General features: G+C 39.8%; 1 protein-coding gene across 3 annotated transcripts in view; it reads right to left on the bottom strand.

The window, feature by feature from the left end:
• Window positions 1-20151, bottom strand: part of Wrn (WRN RecQ like helicase) — a 146993-nt gene that overhangs the window by 29149 nt on the left and 97693 nt on the right. For all 3 annotated transcript variants that reach the window (XM_029480716.2, XM_029480718.2, XM_029480717.2), the window contains exons 21-27: window positions 18623-18724; window positions 18103-18195; window positions 14540-14681; window positions 2395-2565; window positions 2219-2316; window positions 1280-1352; window positions 445-518 (exon numbers count right to left, since the gene is read on the bottom strand). In XM_029480716.2, the coding sequence (XP_029336576.1) occupies window positions 445-518; window positions 1280-1352; window positions 2219-2316; window positions 2395-2565; window positions 14540-14681; window positions 18103-18195; window positions 18623-18724 (753 nt within the window). The remainder of the gene's footprint in view (window positions 1-444; window positions 519-1279; window positions 1353-2218; window positions 2317-2394; window positions 2566-14539; window positions 14682-18102; window positions 18196-18622; window positions 18725-20151) is intronic.

The raw sequence follows: 20151 nt of genomic DNA, 5'->3' as shown, positions 1-20151 counted from the left end.
TAAAATCAGGAGTGTAAATAAATAAATAAATTATACATATATAGTGAAAATGGGTTGTGGATATGTATTCCCAAATACATAATAATAATGCTAGAGGTAGACCTATATAGATGTGAGCCAGAAATGTCATTAGCTATACATTCATAAGCTGCCCTTGGTCTATGTCACTTCAGAGTAATCAGGCTTGCTTTAAGATACAGGTGCACCAAGTGCTAAGCACTGTAATACAAAGCCTTGTAAACAGAGGTGCCCAAGAGGCACGATCCATCACCCTAACTTTCTGTGTGTCTATTTTAGTCATTACAACTACAGAGGTTATGTTGTGATTGTTTTTTTCAATGAAACAGTCCAACATCTGATAATCCTTTTTCTTTGGGAAAGAAAGGAAAATATCAGTATCAATAATGTAAGCAAATATAATAAATTAAAATTAGAACTCTGTACCTTTTTTTAGGAATGTTAGTCCCAGAAGAAACTTTCTCAGGCACTTTGTAAGAATGTATTCTCTCCAAATTAGACTATTTTTCCGCAAGTAAAGTCCATTAAAAAGAAGAGGAAATTACAAAAACATTTAAATGCAAAGAAATCTCAAAATAACAATTTCCCCCTAAGCAATCAATTCTTCAAATAAATAAGCTAAAAAGTTAGCTGCTGAACCACCACCTTTGATAACTTTAAAGACAGTTTAAAAAGTAAATGACCCGTGTAACAAATAAATAAACAAATAAATTTTTAAAAAGTAAATGATCCAAAGAATATCCTGAGACCCAGAAGCCCAAATTACAAAGGTGCCTCAAGTCCAGCCAACACTCTTAACCAGTAGAAATGATGCCCTAGGAGACTGAATTCACCATTCCCCCATCACCATGGTTAGCAGAAGACAGCCTATGTGCAAAGAATCTGTAGTAGTTACTAAGACACTAACAAAACAAGAAAGCAAATTTGTGCCCATTTGCCAGTGGGACGGGTGTGCATGTGTTTGTGTGTGTGTAGCTTTAATGAAAAAAAATTTGGGAATCAGACTCATTTATTAACTCTAAGTATATCTTTGTTTTATAAATCATTTGGCTTCAAGCCAAAACAAGCATAAAAGCAAAAATTACTTTATGAGATACTTCTTTGTTGTTCAAGAAATCATATAGATCCTCTCTTTATTCCAGTCACACATGTTCTCCTTGTAGTTTGTGGTTTTTATACGTGTCATGCAAATAAAAAACTTTAAGCCAGGATTTGCCTCCAACTGGAATGAGATAGTAAGACCCACCCCTCAAAAACAAACCTGCTTGGTAGTTAATCCAGCTGGGTTTTGATTAGAGGAATGTTGAGTCATTTCTGGAGATACAGGATTAAAACTGAAAAACATCAAAATTAAAATATCCCCAAAGTTAAAATGTAATCATCCAATTTATGAATCATTACTCTCAGAAAGCAGAGATTATATTACCCTTTAAGATCTGATATCTTTTTAAAATTTTTCTCTCAAAAGAAAAGAGGTTTCAAACAAGATAAAACAAAAAACAGATGCACAATCAGTAATATTTGCAGTAATACTGAAACACAGGCAGCAAGCATATTAGCTTCCTACACCTACAGTAGGGAGATATGGGTCACTAATTCTTTACCATCAAGCCCATGATGCCTGTGCAATGGGCAAGAACCTTGCTGGCTCTGCCTTTTATTCTATATGGCCATGAGGTGACTGTCATTCATATATATTCATCTATTCATTTCAATACAGTAGCAGAAGATCAGAGCATAAACATTTATAAAATATAATTTCAAATCCTTTTGGTCTCTGTCCCACATTGTATTGCACAGGATCACCTATAGAATGTCCAAAACAAGCCGGGCAGTGGTGGTGTGCATCTTTAATCCCAGCACTGGGGAGAGAGAAGCAGGTGGATCTCTGAATTCTCGAGGCCAGCCTGGACTGCAGAGTGAGTTCCAGGGTGGCCATAGGCAGAGAAACCCTGTCTCAAAAAGCAAAACAAAAGGATTTCCCTAAGCCTGTTAAGCTCTGTGTGTCTTGCAGTCAGATAATTGATGTCAACCAGGAAAATGTTTTCTAACATGCCCTTTTCCCATGGCCCCCTTATATGACTGGTACTCAAAGAAGACAACTGGTTTTACCTGCACGATGTCTATAAACTGCTAGAATTTCAATCACTTAAGCAAAACCAAAAGTGAATAGGGGAAGAAAGCTGAAAAAAAAAATAACCTTGGTAGTAGAACCTTCCTCGGAAACATCTCTTCATTAGCTTGAAGGAGGAGGCTCGGAGGAGACTGTGAACTGGCTTCTTCAAGCCACTTTCTACCCTATCAAAAGCAAAAAGCATCTTAATACACAGTGGAAAGAACAACGGAGTCAAACAGGTAGATCTCTGTGCTGGTTACCTTTTTTGTGAGGGAACAAGTCTTTATATATTTGTTTTGCTTGGGAACTTCTACCAAGAATCCTTCAGCTATGAGATGGTGAGAAAGGGCCTTCCACCAACTTTCTGCTTGCTCCTTTCCAGCACCAAAGAGCCTGTGACCCCGATATTTATCAGAAAGACGCTGAGAATTCTGAAATCAGAAACAAAGTGTCAAAAAAAAACCCAAACAAACAAACAAACAAAAAAACCCGCTTGTTCAAATAAACAGGCCAAATAAAGCAAAAACCTACGTAGCAATTCTAAGGGTTTAAAAGCACATTTCAGCTTTAAAATCTCTCTGATTCTTATGCTCTGTCTTTTTGTTCTGAGCACTTCAGCTGACGAATAAGTAATGAAAACAGTATTCTGTCTTAAATACAGAAAAATCCTCACATAATTCAGATGCGGTTCCCAGCGGATAGGTTCGGATATGTGTCTGGAATATTTCACTTTGGCTATTACAACCTGATTGACAGTTTTCTAAAATGATCAGGACTCCAGCTCAATTCTAGAACATGAGTGATAAGGAAGAGTATGACCTGAGAGTTGTGCAATCATTCCTGTATCCCTGCATCCATCCCTGCATCCCTGCATCCCTGCACGGTTCCTTCTCACTGTGCTGTGCTGGAAGTGCACTAGAAAGGTTACCTAACTGCTGATCATTTGAGACGCCAGCAAAAGTAGTGCATGTGAAATGTTGATGTTAGCCTATAAAAACTTCTGAGCGATGGCAGAACTCTCATGGGAGATTCTTCAATCAGTAAGCTCTAGAGCCATGAGGAAATTGTCGTGCAAGTTTCTTATCCTGTAACACAGAAGACTCTGCCCTGGTACTCTATAAAGCACTCTGTTCACTTCAGTCTCTCGCTGCCTATTTCATGTGTTCTCTACTCAGAACTGCTTTTAAGCATGTGTGGTGGTGTGCCTCACACAGCATCACAGAAAATGAAGTGTGTATGATGTCCCTGAGATGATTGTGGTAGACTGAAATTCGTCTGCCATTATAACCTCCATCTGCAGTGCCCTCTACTACACAAACTGGAAAGTCACAAACACATTTCTACAGCCCTCTCTCGTCCAGCATTCTGAATGTGATTTTAAGCTCTGTTAATCAGATGTTGTTTGCAGGACATGATGTAAGGCAAAGGCTACCGCTCTGCAATATGTGCAAGCAGACATGACTGCAGAGGGCCATGCATGATGGGTACGCACTGCTATGGTCTGGATGTAAAACCACAGCTTACAGGCTCATGCGTTTGGAAACTGGTCCTCAGCTGGAGATACTCTCCTGAGAGGTTGTGGAGCCTCTGGAGATGGAGGCATGGCTGGTGGAAATGGATCACTGGTGGCCGATCTCTGAGAGTTACGTCCCGCCCCTGCTTCCCAGGCTGAGTTCTCTACTTCCTATCTGCTACCATGAGATGGGCAGCTTCAAGTTCCCAACGCTATGGACAAATCCATATTAAGCTGTGCCTTCCCTGCCATGAGGGACTGTATCTTATGAACTGTGACCCAAATGAACTTCTCCCTTCAGTCACTTCTGTCGGGCATCGGGTCATCATGAAGAGAAAGGTAAACAAGGCAGGTGGTTGTTGTACCCCTTTCTTACTAGGCATCTATGTGGGTGCTAACCCTCAGTGTGGGTCAATTTGAATCAAGTATTTGAAGTCAAACACATGCCAGCTGATGTGTTTTAAGCACTGATACACAACATGGAGACTACAACTGTAACAGTGCACTGTAATTATCCTGACAAAGGAATGAATTTCAGCTGTCCCTGTCAAATAAATAGTATAACTATGTAAAAGATGTTATTTGGTTAACTATAGCAACATATATATATATATATATATATATATATATATACACACAATTATATATATAATATTATATATATATATACAATTATATATATAATATATTAAATATATTATATATATATTATATATATACAATTATATATATAATATATATAATATATACAACATATATAATATATTATATATATAATATATATATATATATATATATATTCCACAATATTCTCCATCAGTATGCAACTAGCTTTCCCTGACTAGTCATGAAGAGCTGGTAGGGTATTGTTTACAAATAACATCAAAAGCATTGAGTTGCCTAACTGGCATTACTAGCTCTCTTGACACTTAAGATTATTATCCTAGCTGTTTTTCTTCCTAAGCAGAAAGAAAAGAAAAAAAACTGCTAAATTTAATGTGCACATTTAATGGGATGAAGTAATGAGGCTTTTCCTAATTAGTAGAAAGGACCTCTTCCCTTTATGATCAATAATCATTGTAAATTCTGTGTACCGTGCAAATAAATTAATATAACCATGTTTCTATAGTAACCACTAGGCAGAGAATAAGACCTATTTTTTCTGTGATGTATTACATCTTTGTTTTAAAAGAATCATGTTCCTGGTACAACTATATATAAACTCAAACTAAACTGGGCAACCTGTTTTAAAACAATAGAATAAGGATTTTAAAATATGTTTTTTTTGTTTAATGTCTAAGATTGTTTCTCTGTATGTATGTATGTATGCATGCATGCATGCATGTATGTCTGCCTGTATGTATGTATATATGCATATGCACCATGTGCATGCAGTGGCTATACAAGTCAGAAGAAGGCATCACATCCCCTCCATCTGGAGTTACAGAATGATCTGCCATGTGGATCCCATTCAGGTCCTCTGCAAGACCAGATCTTAAGTACTAAGCCTTCTCTCCAGCCCCACAGAAAAGCTTTGGAAAATATTTAATGATCTCTTACCCTGAGCAAGACATCCTCATTAACTGCATAAATGTTCTGCCTAGTTGAATTTTCCAAGTTATTCACTGAATAACCAAAACGACTTGGAATGAGAAAGTCATCGTAGAGAGAAGATAGTAACTATTTAGTCATTGTTAGCTCTGAAAGCCTATCTATAGCTCCATGGAATGTACTCTTGAGAGGGAATTTTTCATATGTTCTTGTCCTTTAAAAGTCAACTTGAAGAGAATATGGTTCATATTACAGAGTGCAGAGCCCACGCACTGATGAATAAAGACCTGGTGACCAGGGCAAGCCACCCAAAGGACAAGTTTCTACAGAGGCGAAACCTTCGAATTAGTGTCTGGTACAACAGAAAATGGGGAAGAAAAAATGAAAATCTGCCACTTCTCAAATTAACTTCTTCAAAAATTAAACAGATCTATAACTTCCCGCTCCCTACTGTTGGGCATTTCATCTAAAGTTCCTTCCTTTGAGTCCTGAGAGTCTCTTATCTCCAAGGTCTCTGCTGCATTCTGGAGGGTCCCCGCCCCCAACCTCCTATCTCCTGAGGTTGCCTGTTTCCATTCTTTCTGCTGGCTCTCAGGGCTTCAGTCTTTTTCCATCACCCAATACCAGATCAGGTTCCCCTCTCCCCACCACCACTGCCCCATCCCATCCACTTTCCCTCCCAGGTCCCTCCCTCCCTCCATCCTCTAGCAGGAAGACAGGACATCGAGTGAATGATGGGGTTGCCATCCCACAGTCACAACTCTGATCCATAATTGTTCCTGTCTGAAAGAATTAATTACAGGGATGAAAATGGAAAGAAGCCCGAGGAAAAGAAGGTCCAGCAACAGGCTCAAAGTGGATTCCAGCTCAAGGGGAGGTCTCAAGGCCTGACACTATTACTGAGGCTATGGAGTGCTCACAAAAAACGAACCTAGCATGACTGCCCTCCGAAAGACCCAACAAGCAGCTGAAAAGGTCAGATGCAGATATTTGCACCCAACCAATGGGCAGAAGCTTCTGACCCCTGTTGTTGAATTAGGGAAGGCTGAAAGAAGCTGGGGAGAAGGGCGATCCTATAGGAGGACCAGCAGTCTCAATCTGGATCCCTGAGATCTCTCAAACAATGGACCACCAAACAGACAGTATACACCAGCTGACACGAGGCCCCCAACACACACACAGTAGAGGACTTCCGGGTCTGTGTTTACTCAGAGATGATGCACCTAACCCTCAAGAGACTGGAGGCCCCAGGGAGTTTAGAGGTCAGGTGGGGTGGAGGGTGGGGGCAAAGGTGTGGGGAGGAGGTGTGTGATGTGGAACAGTCAGAGGGTGGATGTGGGGGGAATAAAATATGGAGTGTAAATAAATAAATAAATAAATAAATAAATGACTTACAAAAAAAGAATAAAAATAAAATATAAAAATAAATAAAATAGAAAATTAAATTGTTTCTTGTGGTAATTTTTTTCTTCCTGAGAACGGCATGATCTTTTATCTTCTTCCTTCTTTCTGTGTCTATGTCAACTATAATCCCCCAATCCCCTGACAAAACAGAAAGGTCCAGTGACACCCTCACAAACTTCCACGACTCCCCATGCCTGCTCCCTTCCAAGCTTACGCAGCAGCTCCTGGCTGTCCACATGTACCATGTCTCTCTCTGGACTAGATTATACTCACTTCTTCCCAAATAACACCATCTACACTAGATGTTAGCCCTCATCTAGTTCAGCATGTATCCTCTACAAAATCAATGTAATGCCTTACATAAAAACAGATGCTCAATAGCTCAAGGACATTTAAGTTCCTAGCTACCCTCTCCACCTTCTCCTCCCACCAGCCCTGCCTCTTTCCAGCTCCTATAGTCCAGAGATAGTCCCAGCTGCCATTTCAGGGGTTCAATAGGTAATTCTTCATGAACCAAGTGCCTTGTGCATTTAGCCAAGTTCTTTAGTCCTGAAAGCAGACCTAACCCATAGTAATATATTTCTATCAGACTCAATATTTGTCTAGAAAATTAAATGAAATAGCCCACCCCAGCTACATGTTCCTATAAGTTTGGAGAGTGATTAGAACTACAGCAGTTACCGTTGACTATAGTAGTACATGCCTGTAATCCTACTGCTCAGGAGGCTTAGACGGGAGAATTTCCAGTCGATAGTCAGTCTAGGCATGATCTTGTCTTTAAAATAGATACATACAGATGTGTGCATATAGGTACACATGTATACACACACACACACACACATAAATCTATCAACAGTTCTAACAGCTGAGTGGGTCCAATCTTTTCTCAGAAGCATTATCTGGGTTGGGGAGATAGCTCATTAGACAAAGTGCTCTATGTCTAAATATAAGCACCTGAGATTGGATCCCCAGGACCTGTAAGATATGGCAAATAAATTCCAAATGAAATCAAAGGTTTCAATGCTAGATCTGAAACTCTGAAACTTCCAGAAGAAAGAATGTGAAGTATGCCTCAGTATTCCAGCTCAGGTAAGGACTCTGAAAAGGAGCCCCATCATCTACAAAATATGACCACTAATCAACAAATAGAATTTTCTAAGAAAGAAACTATTACACGGCCAAAGGAGCAGCCTAGAGTATAATTCTAGCTACACATCTGACAGAGGGTTAGTCTACAGAATACAAAAGAAGTTGAAAAAACTAAACACTAAAAAAACCAAAAAACAAAAAGTGGGTTATAGAATGAAACAGAAGTTGCAGAAGAAGAAATGCAGGTGCCTAGGAAATGAAATGCTTTTAGCAGTGTTTACCATCCGTATCCACCAGAGATCCAAGCTGAAACTACTTCGAGGATAAGATTTAAAATCATAAAAGACAAGAAATGCAGGTGATGATCTGGGGAACCCCTGTGCACCGTTGGTGAGACAGAAAATTAGTGCAGCTCCTTCGAAATCAGTAAAGAGAATCCTCCAACAGCTAAAATTATCAATCCTATGGCCCACATAAATCACCCCTGGGTATATACCCAAAGGCCTCTATTCCCTACTAGAGAGATACATGCTTATCCATGGTCTAGCTGCTATGTTCATGACTGCTAGGACATGAAAACAGCCATTAAATTTCAAAATAGATCATGAAAGTGTGGTACCACCTATACACAATGCCGTTTTATTTGGCTATAAAGAAAACCACAATCATAACAATTTGCAGGGAAACTGATGGAGCTGGGAAACAATAGTGATTCAGGGAACCCAGACCCAGAAGGACAAACATCATCACATGTTCGCACTTAGATGTGGATCCTATCATTGAATGTTTCACATAGTGTGTCTAACTTGGAGTGCCTGAAGAATTCAAGAAACTAGAAAGGGACCATTTATTGGTAGAGGTAGGAGAAAGAAAAAAACATATTATGGCGGGGATAACAGAACACATGTGATATAAATGGGGAAGAGGTTTAAGGTGTAGAGTGGGATTCGAGGGCAGAGTGGAGAGGTAGGGAGAAAGAGGTAACAAAAGTTTTTTTAAAAAACATATGGAAACTTACTATTTATAAGCTTCCTAAACACACACACACACACACACACTTATTAAAAGAGTCAAGTCCAAGTGGATGAAAGACCTCGACTTAAAACTGTATACACTAAATATCATAGAAGAGAAAGAGGGAAAGAAATATCAAAGAAGAGAAAGAGGGTGTAGGGAAGGTCAAGGGAGAGAGCTAGATGGGCATAAGAATGGATGGAAATCTGCAAAGGAAAAGTGGGGAAGTGGGTGGCATCTACAGGATGAGACAGAAACCTGGGATAAGGGAGGCATCCAAGGATTAATGGTGTGACCTTAGCTGTGACTTACTACACTGGGGATATGGAACTTGAATGCATCGGTACAGAAGACAAGCTCCTGAACAGAACACCAGTGGCTCAGGCTCTAAGATCAACAACTGATAAATAGGACCCCATGAAATTACAAAGCTTCTGTAAGGCAAAGGGCACTGTCAATAGGACAAGAAGGCAATCTTCAGATTGGAAAAGAATCTTCACCTATCCTACATCGGACAGAAGGCAAATATCTAAAATTTACGAAGAATTCAAGAAGTTAGACAACAATGACCCAAATAACCCAATTTAAAAATGGGATACAGAGCTAAACAGAGAATTCTCAAAAGAGGACTCTCAAACGGCTGAAAAGCACTTAAAGAAATGTTCAAAGTCCTTAGTCATGAGGGAAATGCAAATCAAAACAACACTGATGTTCCATCTTATACCCATCAGAATAGCTAAGATCAAAAACTCAAAAGATAGCACAGGCTGGCAAGGGTGTGGAGTGAGGGGAACTTATACAACCACTTTGGAAATCAATTTGGCAGTTTCTCAGAAAACTGGGAATAGTCCTACCTCAAGACCCAGATATACCACTCCTGGGCACATAACCAAAAGATGCTCCAACATCCCATAAAGACACATGCCCAACTATGTTCCTAAAGCTTTATTCATAATAGCCAGAAGCTGGAAACAACCTAGATGTCCCTCAACTGAAGAATGGATAAAATGTGATACTAAAAAGAAAGACATCATGAATTTGCAAGCCAATGGATGGAACTTGAGAATATCATCCTGAGTGAGGTAACCCAACCCCAAAAGGACATGCATGGTATGTACTCACTTATAAGTGGATATTAGCCAAAAAATACAAGGGCCATGGTATACTCCATAGACCCAAAGAAGCTAAACAAGAAGGAAGGCAGAAGGATGCTTGAATCTCATTTAGAAGTGGGAATAAAATAGTCATAAGAGGCACATGGAAAGAGGGAACTAGGAGGGGGGATGCAGAGGGGGATGGTAGGTCAGGATTGGGTGTAGGGAAGGTCAAGGGAGAGAGCTAGATGGGCATAAGAATGAATGGAAATCTGCAAAGGAAAAGTGGGGAAGTGGGTGGCATCTACAGGATGAGACAGAAACCTGGGATAAGGGAGGCATCCAAGGATTAATGGTGTGACCTTAGCTGTGACTTACTACACTGGGGATATGGAACTTGAAGAGGCCACCTCCTGTAGCCAGGCAGCAACCCAAGTGGAGCAATAAAGACACCGACCCACCCACAAAACTATCAACCCAAAATTTATCCTGTCTACAAGTAATATAGGCACAGAGGAGGGAGCAGAGACTGAGGGAATGGCCAACCAATAACCGGTCCAACTTGAGACCCATCCCATGGGAAAGCACCAATCCCTGACAGTATTAATGATATTCTGTTATGCTTGCAGACAGGAGAATGTTGTCTTCTGAGAGGCTCCACACAGCAGCTGACTTAGACAGATGCAGACACCCACAGCCAAACAGTGAATGGCACTTGGGGACTCTTGGAAGACTAGGAAGACGGGTTGCAGCCCAGAAAGGGATAGAACTCCACAGGAAAACCAACAGAGCCAACTAACCTGGACCCTTGGAGCTCTCAGAAACTGTACCACCAGCCAAAGAACATATGGACCTAGGTTTCCTCACACATATGTAGCAGGTGTCCAGCTTGGTCTTCATGTGGGTCTCAAACAACTGGAGTGGGGGCTATCCCAAAGCTGTTGCCCGTACGTGGGATATGTTCTACTAGCTGGGCTGCCTTGTCTGGCCTCAATTGGAGAGGAAGAGCCTATCCTCGCATAGACTTGAAGTGCCAGGGTGGGGGGATACCCAGAGGGGCCCAACTTCTCAGAGAAGGGGGAAGGAGGGATAAGGAAAGGATTGTGGGAGGGAGTGACCAGGAGTAGGGCAGTGAGTAGGATGTAAAGCGAATTAGTAAAATCACAAAATAAAATTTAAAAAAAATTAAAACCCATATGGAAACTTACTATTTATAAGCTTCCTAAACTCACACACAATTTTATAAGAGTTTAATTGGAATTAGGCTACATAAAAGCTAATGCTACTCAAGGAAGCCACAGGTCACCAAACAAATAGCCCAGTGCGAGATCCCTCCTCTCAAACTGTTGCTCAGTTTTTCCTACAGATGCCCCACCCCCACCCCCAAATAATACAGGTCACTGCCACTGTTCTTGGTTTCCCACCAGAACTTAGTGGTAAGGCTATATTGCTAAAGACACCACGTGCTTTGGCCATAGAACATGGAGAAATCACGCTGGGCCTGGCCCAGAAGTTTCCTTTCTGCTGGCTGGCTTTCACAATACCAGAAGGTGCTATGCAGGCTACTGGGGAAGAAAAAGTCAATTTCTTCTCCAGTTGTTAACCCTGTACACTAAAATGACAACCAGCATGGCAGATATGCCCATGGGTACAAAAGTGGCCTCAATATCATAGCACTTTTGACAGGATTTAAGTAGTACCATCCTCTCCCTACTGCTCCCACACCCATTCCATACATGATGCTGTAAACCTGGCCAGAACATTTGGTCAAGGAGCTCACGGCCCCAGGGGTGAATCTCTTCCTATTATTTTGCTAAACTGACATAGAATTATACTTGTCTCTAAGTTCCTGTCCCTATAGCCATAGATTGGTCCCACTCTCAAGCCTCATCAGAGAAGGTTCTTGGTGCAGTGGATGGCGGTTAACGCAGAATCTCACAACTGGTCAAAGCACAGCACAGAGGATATGTGTCTATATAGAGTGTCCATCTACAAATGGGAGACCTGGGTCACGCTCCTTTCCCTCAAGGCTCAGGGTTCATCCCAAAAGGAGACTGTAAGAGCCAGAGGTCATGTAGAACCAGAAGCAAACAGTGTCTTTTGGGCATTACAGACCACTGCACCCGTTAATCCACAGCATCAGTGGCTGCCTGCACAGAACCAAGTTAGCAAAATTTTCATCAAGGGATGGAGAAAAGGGTTTAGGAGCTCCTGGGGAGCAACTATTCACAGCTGATGGCTCTTCAGGGAGATCGTCATTCTTTATGGGCATAGCCCCTGATAGGTTGACCACATTCTAACAGATGCCCATACCCATGGCTGGGGAAGTTGGGGCGGGGGAGGTCATAAAGTTGGGATTGGTGAAGAGGCAGTGGGATCAGTCTGGGAAGAGCTGGGAGAATATTGAGGTTGATTATAACCAAAATACACTGCATCCGTTATGATGTTCTTGAAACGCCAGTAAACTATAATTTAAGAAGACAAGTCGGGTGCTGTTACTACAGTGTTGGCTGGCAGGAACTGGAGGCAGGAGAATGTCAGGGACTAATGGCAAGCCAGTCTAACCAAGACACTGAGCTCCTGGTTTGGTGAAAAACTGTGTCAAAAGAGTACAAATGAAATGGAGGGTACCAGAGGGAGACATCCAATGTCCACCTCTGGTGTTCACGTGCACACACAGACTTGAGAGCACCTGAACACGTGCATATACACTCATCCTAAAATATTAAGTGGTACCTACTCCTGAGGCCATGATAAAGATTAGCACTTGGATAAGGCATTTGGGAAGATGCTAATCTTGGTATGTAAATGATCAAGGTGTTTTTTTTTCCCTTAAATTATGGCTATTGATTATGTTATGACATGTTTGAGCAATGTCAAAGATGTTTACATGGTGAACTGTTTAGTCAGGTAAAACAAAGTTCTCTAGACAATCTTAGTTATTTTCTAATTAGACACATTAAAACAAATTTTTAAACTCAATTTAACAAATTTATGGATAAATTAAGTGTTTATAATATTAAAAAAACATGTAGGAGAGAATCAAGCACTACCGAAACCGAATTTATGCTTATAAAAATCATCTCTTCAAAATAACTCCAAGACAGTTTGATATATCATCTTACAAATTAAAATTACAAAGGTATTAGCTTGTCCTAAATTGGTTAAGGGGAACAACTTGCTCAGTTCTCAAGAGAATTACAGTCATAATTTTTCACCGATATCCCAATAGATATCAAAGTCACTGAAAGCAGAGAAAGGAAACTTGTCTTATTTTCACTATTGTTAGCATCTACACATTTTCATTAAGTGATACTTTTTAAAAGCTTTACACTTTGCGCTAGCAAGGGTAGTATAAAGTTTCACTAAGGATGAACTGCTTAATTTGAGGACTCCCAGAAGACACTGCCGGTAGAGGACGTCTGACTTGGTTTTCAAATAATAAGTGAAACCTGATCCCTCCTGTGACCACTGAAAGTTTGACGAGAAACAAACTTATTTATTGATATTGGATACAGCTGGATCGTACCAAACCAAAACAAGGACACTTTTCATAAATTAAATACTCACACTGGCTTCAGGGGTTTTAAAGGTGACAAAGATAGAAAATGAATGTACGTATTTCAATGGCATTTGAGATTTCTTGCAGAGCTGATAGAAATAAAAACTGCTTAAGTAACACTTCTATTGTTACATTTATACGCTTTTTTGCCATTTAAAATCAAAAATTTAAACTCCATTATCTTGAAAGCACTGACACTTGAAAGGATAGTACAAGTTTTCAATGTGTTTCATTAAAAATATTTCATAACTCACTCCATCGATTACTTTCTAAGCACAAACAAGCACAAGCAAAAGCATTTACATGAAGCTTTTGAGTATTTAACCAGCAAATGCTTACCTAAATTATTTTAAAATTCTATATACAAAATGAACATTTAACCTCTACTCTAAAGCATGTTTTAAATAAGCAGACAGATCCATCTACAAAGTACTCTGCCTTCTTCTACTCTTGGTTTATTTAAGTGATATTAATATACAATTCTTAAATTTACAGACTCTTAATCCAGAAATGAAATTATCATAAAAGCAGAAGGACTACAGAAAACCAGCTCTGTACGTGTATTTGTACCTTATTATTGTCACTTTGTAAGTGACATTTGGCAGCATAATGAGGCCACATGAATCACTCAAAACAGAAAGGAGTCCAGTTAAATCAGGTATTCACGGGTAAACCACTAAAGCAAACAAAAGCCCTTTCTTAGAATGTTAAGTACTTCTGACATAAAACACCATCGGAGGGAGACTATGCTGCTGTGCACTGTTGCTGAACCCAGTCTCTGACAACATAATCCCTGAAATTCAAGTTTTGCGCAAAGAACATAATCGTATCTGGGCATCAGAAGCTGCAACTTTGTTCTACCAGTCCCTTGACACACTGGAAGTTAACTTTCCCTAAGTATCCTAAGAAAAACCAGTCTAGGGACTAATGCAATTGCAGTGTGGTAAACGAATAGGCTATTTTCAGTCTGCAGCACACAGCTGACCGCCAGCATCCAACATAGCAAAACAGCAACTGACATGAGACAAGATTTGTCCAAGGCAATGAATGCAGGGTTAGGATGGAACTCACGGTGTCTCCGGGTTGCTAGTTAGCCATCTAAAGAAAGCCAAAGCTACAGCCACACAGTGGAAAGCACTGTCAGAAACGGTCCCAGGAGCTATCACAGATACACTCACAGATCCTCGGAGAAATAAGATCGGAATCCCAATTCCAAATTTCTCCTGCAGGATGTCCACAGCAGACAGTAGCTGGAATGCTTGTGGCCCAAAGTCTTGGGATGCGCCCTCTGAGTTGTTAGCAGTAAGGCAATGATTCAGCCTGAAGGAAAGTAAGAACAGACTAAGAAAACACTGACAAAAGCAAGCTCCCTTAGAAACAGAAAGATACAAACATAAACCACGTACAAAAAATTCTCAAATGTGTCTGACACTTCCAACGCTACACATAAAGCTTACTACAATCAAGGGCATGTGTGTGATCTATGTGTATGAGACACAAATAACAATACGGCACTACAGACAGCGCTTTCTGGTGGTACCCAGAAGCTAAATGTTATGGAGGCACTGGGAAGATGCCAGGCTCAAGGAAAGCATCCCAGCTAGGGCAGCTCCACATGATCAGTTATGTAAATACGGAAGCTTGTGCTACGTTACACCAGAAAGGGTAAAATTGGTTTTAAGTTAAAAGCTGCTATGCAGTAACATGTTAGTTTGAACCCTAATAATTTTACAACAGAGCACCGAGCCTATAAGCTTGTTCTGCTGGTACATTCAGCAGTTAAATTCCTTAGTCATCCTCCAAGTAGATGTAAAATTATCACTGATGTAAATGAGGATTTTTTTTTAGCTTGAGAACAAAAGAAGTCCTTAGAGACTATCAACTAATATATTCAATTACGAAATTCAACTACTTTCCACATCACATAGATCTTTAAAGTAGCAATAAGGATGCAGTCAGTATTCCGGTTAAAGCTATTATGTTTTGATTTAAAGAAGAAATCCCCTGCCTTAGGTTTATTCTCCCATTTACCTCTTTAGTAGGATGCTCAGGTGACTTTCTTCAGAGAATTTAAAGTTATCAAGTTCCCATGAAGTATGACCTATACATTATCTTACCACCTTAAATATATGTTATTGTGGTTATCACTAATTTCCAAACATCTTTAGATTTCTATCCCTAACAGTGCTGCTTCTGACATACAGCTACTGTACCTAGAGACACGATTAACTCAAAGAGGCACCACTTATTTTATTTACAGTATAATAAAGCGTGCATATCCCTATAAGCAGACCCGTCGAACCTTCATCACAATCAAGACCCAATGAATGCTCTGCTCTCAGATCTATTCTCCCCGCCTTTAACCTCTGCCAGCGGCTGATCTTCCCTACAGCTCTGTCTTTCAGAGAGTGTGCATGTGCAGCCACACTACAGAAGCAGGGATATTTCCTCATTTAAATGTTTGCTGGAGGGCTGGCGAGATGGCTCAGTGGTGAAGCACTGACAGCTCTTCTGAAGGTGCTGAGTTCAAATCCCAGCAACCACATGGTGGCTCACAACCATCTGTAATGAGTTTGATGCCCTCTTCTGGTGCTGGAATTTGTCACTAAAGCCATGTGGGCTAGAGAGTTCTCTTTTCAGAGGTTTTTAAGGAAGAACTCAATCCTTATAACAGTTAGAGGAGTATTCTTCCTAAGTGTCACCATGCCTGAGCACTGTCAATTCGAGCCCACTAAGAAGCTGGACCATTAGGTCAGTTTTACTGCAGTATTTCCAGTAACCCGGCTTGTTCAGAGCATTCACGGGGTCCGCAGTGAAATTCCTTCATTTTGATCTTGGTACTGTCCTCCCCCTTTCCCATCAGTCTTGGAAAATATCGAACCCGTGAGCTCGCCGACTCCCCTCTATTGGCTTTGTCATCTACGACATTGATCTACGCACTTCTCTTTATAACTCCCTTCCTGTTCATCTTCCTCATATTTGCCCGTTTCTTAAAGTGAATGCTAGTTATGCGTCTGAAACCTGTGCTCTTTCATGTTGTATTAACACTATAAATTATCTTTGCAGAATCATTCTCGCTGTATCCTGGGTACTTCATATTCTTCTTCATTGGTTCAAAACATTTTCTGAGTGGCTGTAAGATTATTTAGAGGTACATTGTTTGGTTTCTAAGGGTTTGGAGATTTCTCTATTCTTCCCACTGCTGCTTTCTAGATTGACACCATTAAAGCAAAAAGCATACTTGATCCAAATCGAATAGTTCCTCATTTGTCAAGGTTAGCTTTATGTAAACACATGTGTATAAGCTGCCATTGGAACAAATTGCTGAAATGCTTTCAAGAAATTAATTAGAACTGGTTTGCTGACACCCTCTTCATTCCTTCATCTCCTCATAGAGTCAGTGGGTGGGGGTAGGGGGTTGTTTGGGGGCTTTGGGGTGGGTCATGCTTGCTGTTGAGTCTTACGCTTGCTTTTGTTCTCGGTATCTTGAGACACAGTCTCACTATGGGACCTGGGATCTTTTTGAGATCACTTGCATCGCAGGCTGGTCTCAGCCTCTTGATCTCCCGTCTGAACCTCTGAATTTGCCGTTGCAGACACGCCCATCGCTCCCCTCAGCCCTAGTCATTCTTGTCCATTAATTCTACTGACTTGTAAGTAGACGCCGCCGACGTCACCTAATACACGTGGGTTTCTGATCCCCCGCCTTCTGCTTCTGTGGTTCTTATGTGCAGGCTGTGCCCACTTGGGATTATGTCTTCTGGGCTGTATAGCTTGCATGTCAAAGTGGGGCTGTTGTTTGATCAGAAAATAATTTAGATGCCACAGCAAATGTATTTTGAAGATGTGAATACTATTTATGATCAGATGACTTCAAAGATGGAAATCATGCCCAATAATTACCCTCTTTGGGTTGAAAGCCTTAGTACAAACAAGCTTGCTGGGCAATAAATTTTGTTTCAACACTAACATTAGCGCTTGCCTGACGCAGGGTCCAGACCAAATCTTGGCTACAAGTTTTAAGATTTGCCACCTCACTGATGCCCGTGACCCCTGTCCTGTTCTTTCCATCTCACACCTCTCCTGCCCCTCTTGCTCTCTCCTTGGTGCCACTTCTCTGCAGAACGCTGATACTTTACACTGGTCGGTGTCTTGATTCATCCCTGATAGCATGCTTTGCTCCAAAGTCCATACCACTAAATACTAAAACAGTAACATACGGTTTCTTTTGGCTAGTGTTTTTGCAGTGTTTTCTATTTCATTTTTTTAAAACTATCTGCATAATTGTACTTGCCCTTATGGTAAACATCAAGTAGAATGCCTTTCAAATCAATTTTGATAAATTATGCCTTTAATGAGTATTTTTAGGCTAATCATATTGAAAAGCAACTATTGACTAACTAGGCTTACCGTTTTAAGACTTTATTATATAAAAGTAAACCTCATCACTTTGTTTTATTTTATATAAAGTAACTATACCACTTTAAAAAACTAAAATAGGATGCCTTTAATCCCAGCACTCAGGAAGCAGAGGCAAGCGGATTTCTGAGTTCGAGGCCAGCCTGGTCTACAAAATGAGTTCCAGGACAGCCAGGGCTATACAGACAAACCCTGTCTCAAAAAAAAAAAAAAAAAAAAAAAACCCTAAAATACTCATATCAAACAAAAATTTAATGAAGCAGGAGTTGAACAGAAAGAGAATCGACAGTTTCTAGAAGGTTCGTCAGGAAGATATTTTTACCTGGGCCTGCAATTATCACAGCATTTTTCAGTTCCCATAATGTCCAAGGAGGCCTTCTGTAGACGTTTGTCCTCAAAATGGGACAAGATGATTCTGATGAAGGGAAAATCTTAAATTAAAGAACAAATATAGACATACTACACCCACCACCCAAAATGGCACAATAGTACCACTATTGTATTTACTTGGCTCATCATTATTTCATATTAATTTATTTAAACAAAAATAAGCCTGCCCTAATGTTTAGCATGTATACAGCAAACATTCTTTAAAAACACTTTTAATTAACTTAAGAAAAAAAAAGTACCATCTAGCCGGGCAGTGGTGGCACACGCCTTTAATCCCAGTACTCAGGAGGCAGAGGCAGGCAGATTTCTGAGTTCGAGGCCAGCCTGGTCTACAGAGTGAGTTCCAGGGCAGCCAGGACTACACAGAGAAACCCTGTCTCAAAAAAACAAACAACAAAAAAAGTACCAGCTAAAGACCTATGTTTCCAATTGGAAAAGCAGGTAATACATACCGTCGCCTACACTGACTGGAGTGAAGGTATTTTTCCATCTTTACCATCATCTTTAATTTATATAACCGGAACTTTTCATTGTGAATCTCAATAAGGAGATTCCTGCCAATTGAAAACAATCACAAGAATATTTAAAATTATACTGTTAATTTTATTATTTTGCTTTTAACCCATAAGATCCCTACTGTATCACAATAAAAATATGTCTATCCCCTAAATTCCTGCATTCTTTCTAATCATGCCCTGGACAAGAGAGTTCCACTGATAACTTTCAAGGTTTCCTTTTGATTTACAGACCTCATTCATCACAGTTTCTAGTAAGCCTTCTAATACATGAATCCTGGACCTTTCACTGAAAATTCATCTTTTATTTTAATGGATGGTCTCTGAGAAAGTTAAAATATCTATGTCAGGAAAACTGAAAGAGGCTCATTAGTCTGTATGAGCCTTCATCCCCATCACTCCAGTATGAACCTTTATCTACTCCTACTGGCTTTTCAGAGGACAGCTCAGCTCCAAAGCTGTCCCTCTGCACTGCGGAGCCCTTGAGGACAGGAGTCAAAGTATTAGAATTGACTGTTTTCCTTGGTGAGTTGTAATGAATTTTTTTGGTCACAATAATGAAGCTGTTTATAATTGTGAAATAACAGTACCAGTATGTTTGTTTATATCTTTAAACATCAGTGCTATTGCATTAGGCCATGAAATCTTCCAGGCAGTGTTCCACATCTTTCCAAGAATAAAAAAAAAAATCTGCATGAAATGAATTTTAGATATTGCAATATAACATTCTGATTTAATATACAAGAACTAAATGATAATACTGAACTTCATCATTAGGGACTTCGCTCACTAATGTTTGTAATATCCAGCCTTCTGATTAATCAAAATATCTGTATACAATCTCTATTCTAGAAAATTCAAATGTACAAATAATCCATTATTCAAAGATATGTTCTCAATGGATAACACCATTCACATGTTTTCTCCTCCAAATTCCCTGAACTAAAAACACTAACCTGAGCTAATATCCAAGCCCATACTTAATAGATTTGTAAAAAAAAAAAAAAAAAAAAAAATCAGTTTCATTTAGTTTCCTTGTCCTTCAGAGATAGAATCAACAGTACTCAGAACTATATCTTAGTATATTGAATTGAGATGAAATATATTTATTTGATTTCATCCATGTTCATTTACATGCTCATTTGAGAAAAAGAAACTCAATTAAATATTTATTAGTTTATTCTTCTTTTGCTACTATTAAATGAGCAATACAACTTATTTCACCAAAAAACCCATAAATTCTAACAATTCTAAAATCATTAACTTTAAGAGAATTCAAAGATTTATTAGAGATTATTCTCTAAGTTCTTCACTTTGAAACAAAAGATGGCAGTAACTACTGGGTATGACTACAAATATAATAAACATAATCACTGGGACACAGACTTGTTACGGCTCGGCAGTAAGAAACACAAAAATCACACAATAAGGGAACATAAAACTACATAATCATCTCTGAGGATGTG

The sequence above is a fragment of the Mus caroli genome, unplaced genomic scaffold, assembly GCF_978045245.1.
Source record: "Mus caroli unplaced genomic scaffold, Mus_caroli_1 scaffold_10, whole genome shotgun sequence".
Taxonomy (NCBI): Eukaryota; Metazoa; Chordata; class Mammalia; order Rodentia; family Muridae; genus Mus; species Mus caroli.
Note: the sequence above shows the minus strand (reverse complement) of the source record. Positions and strands in the feature narration are given on the sequence as shown.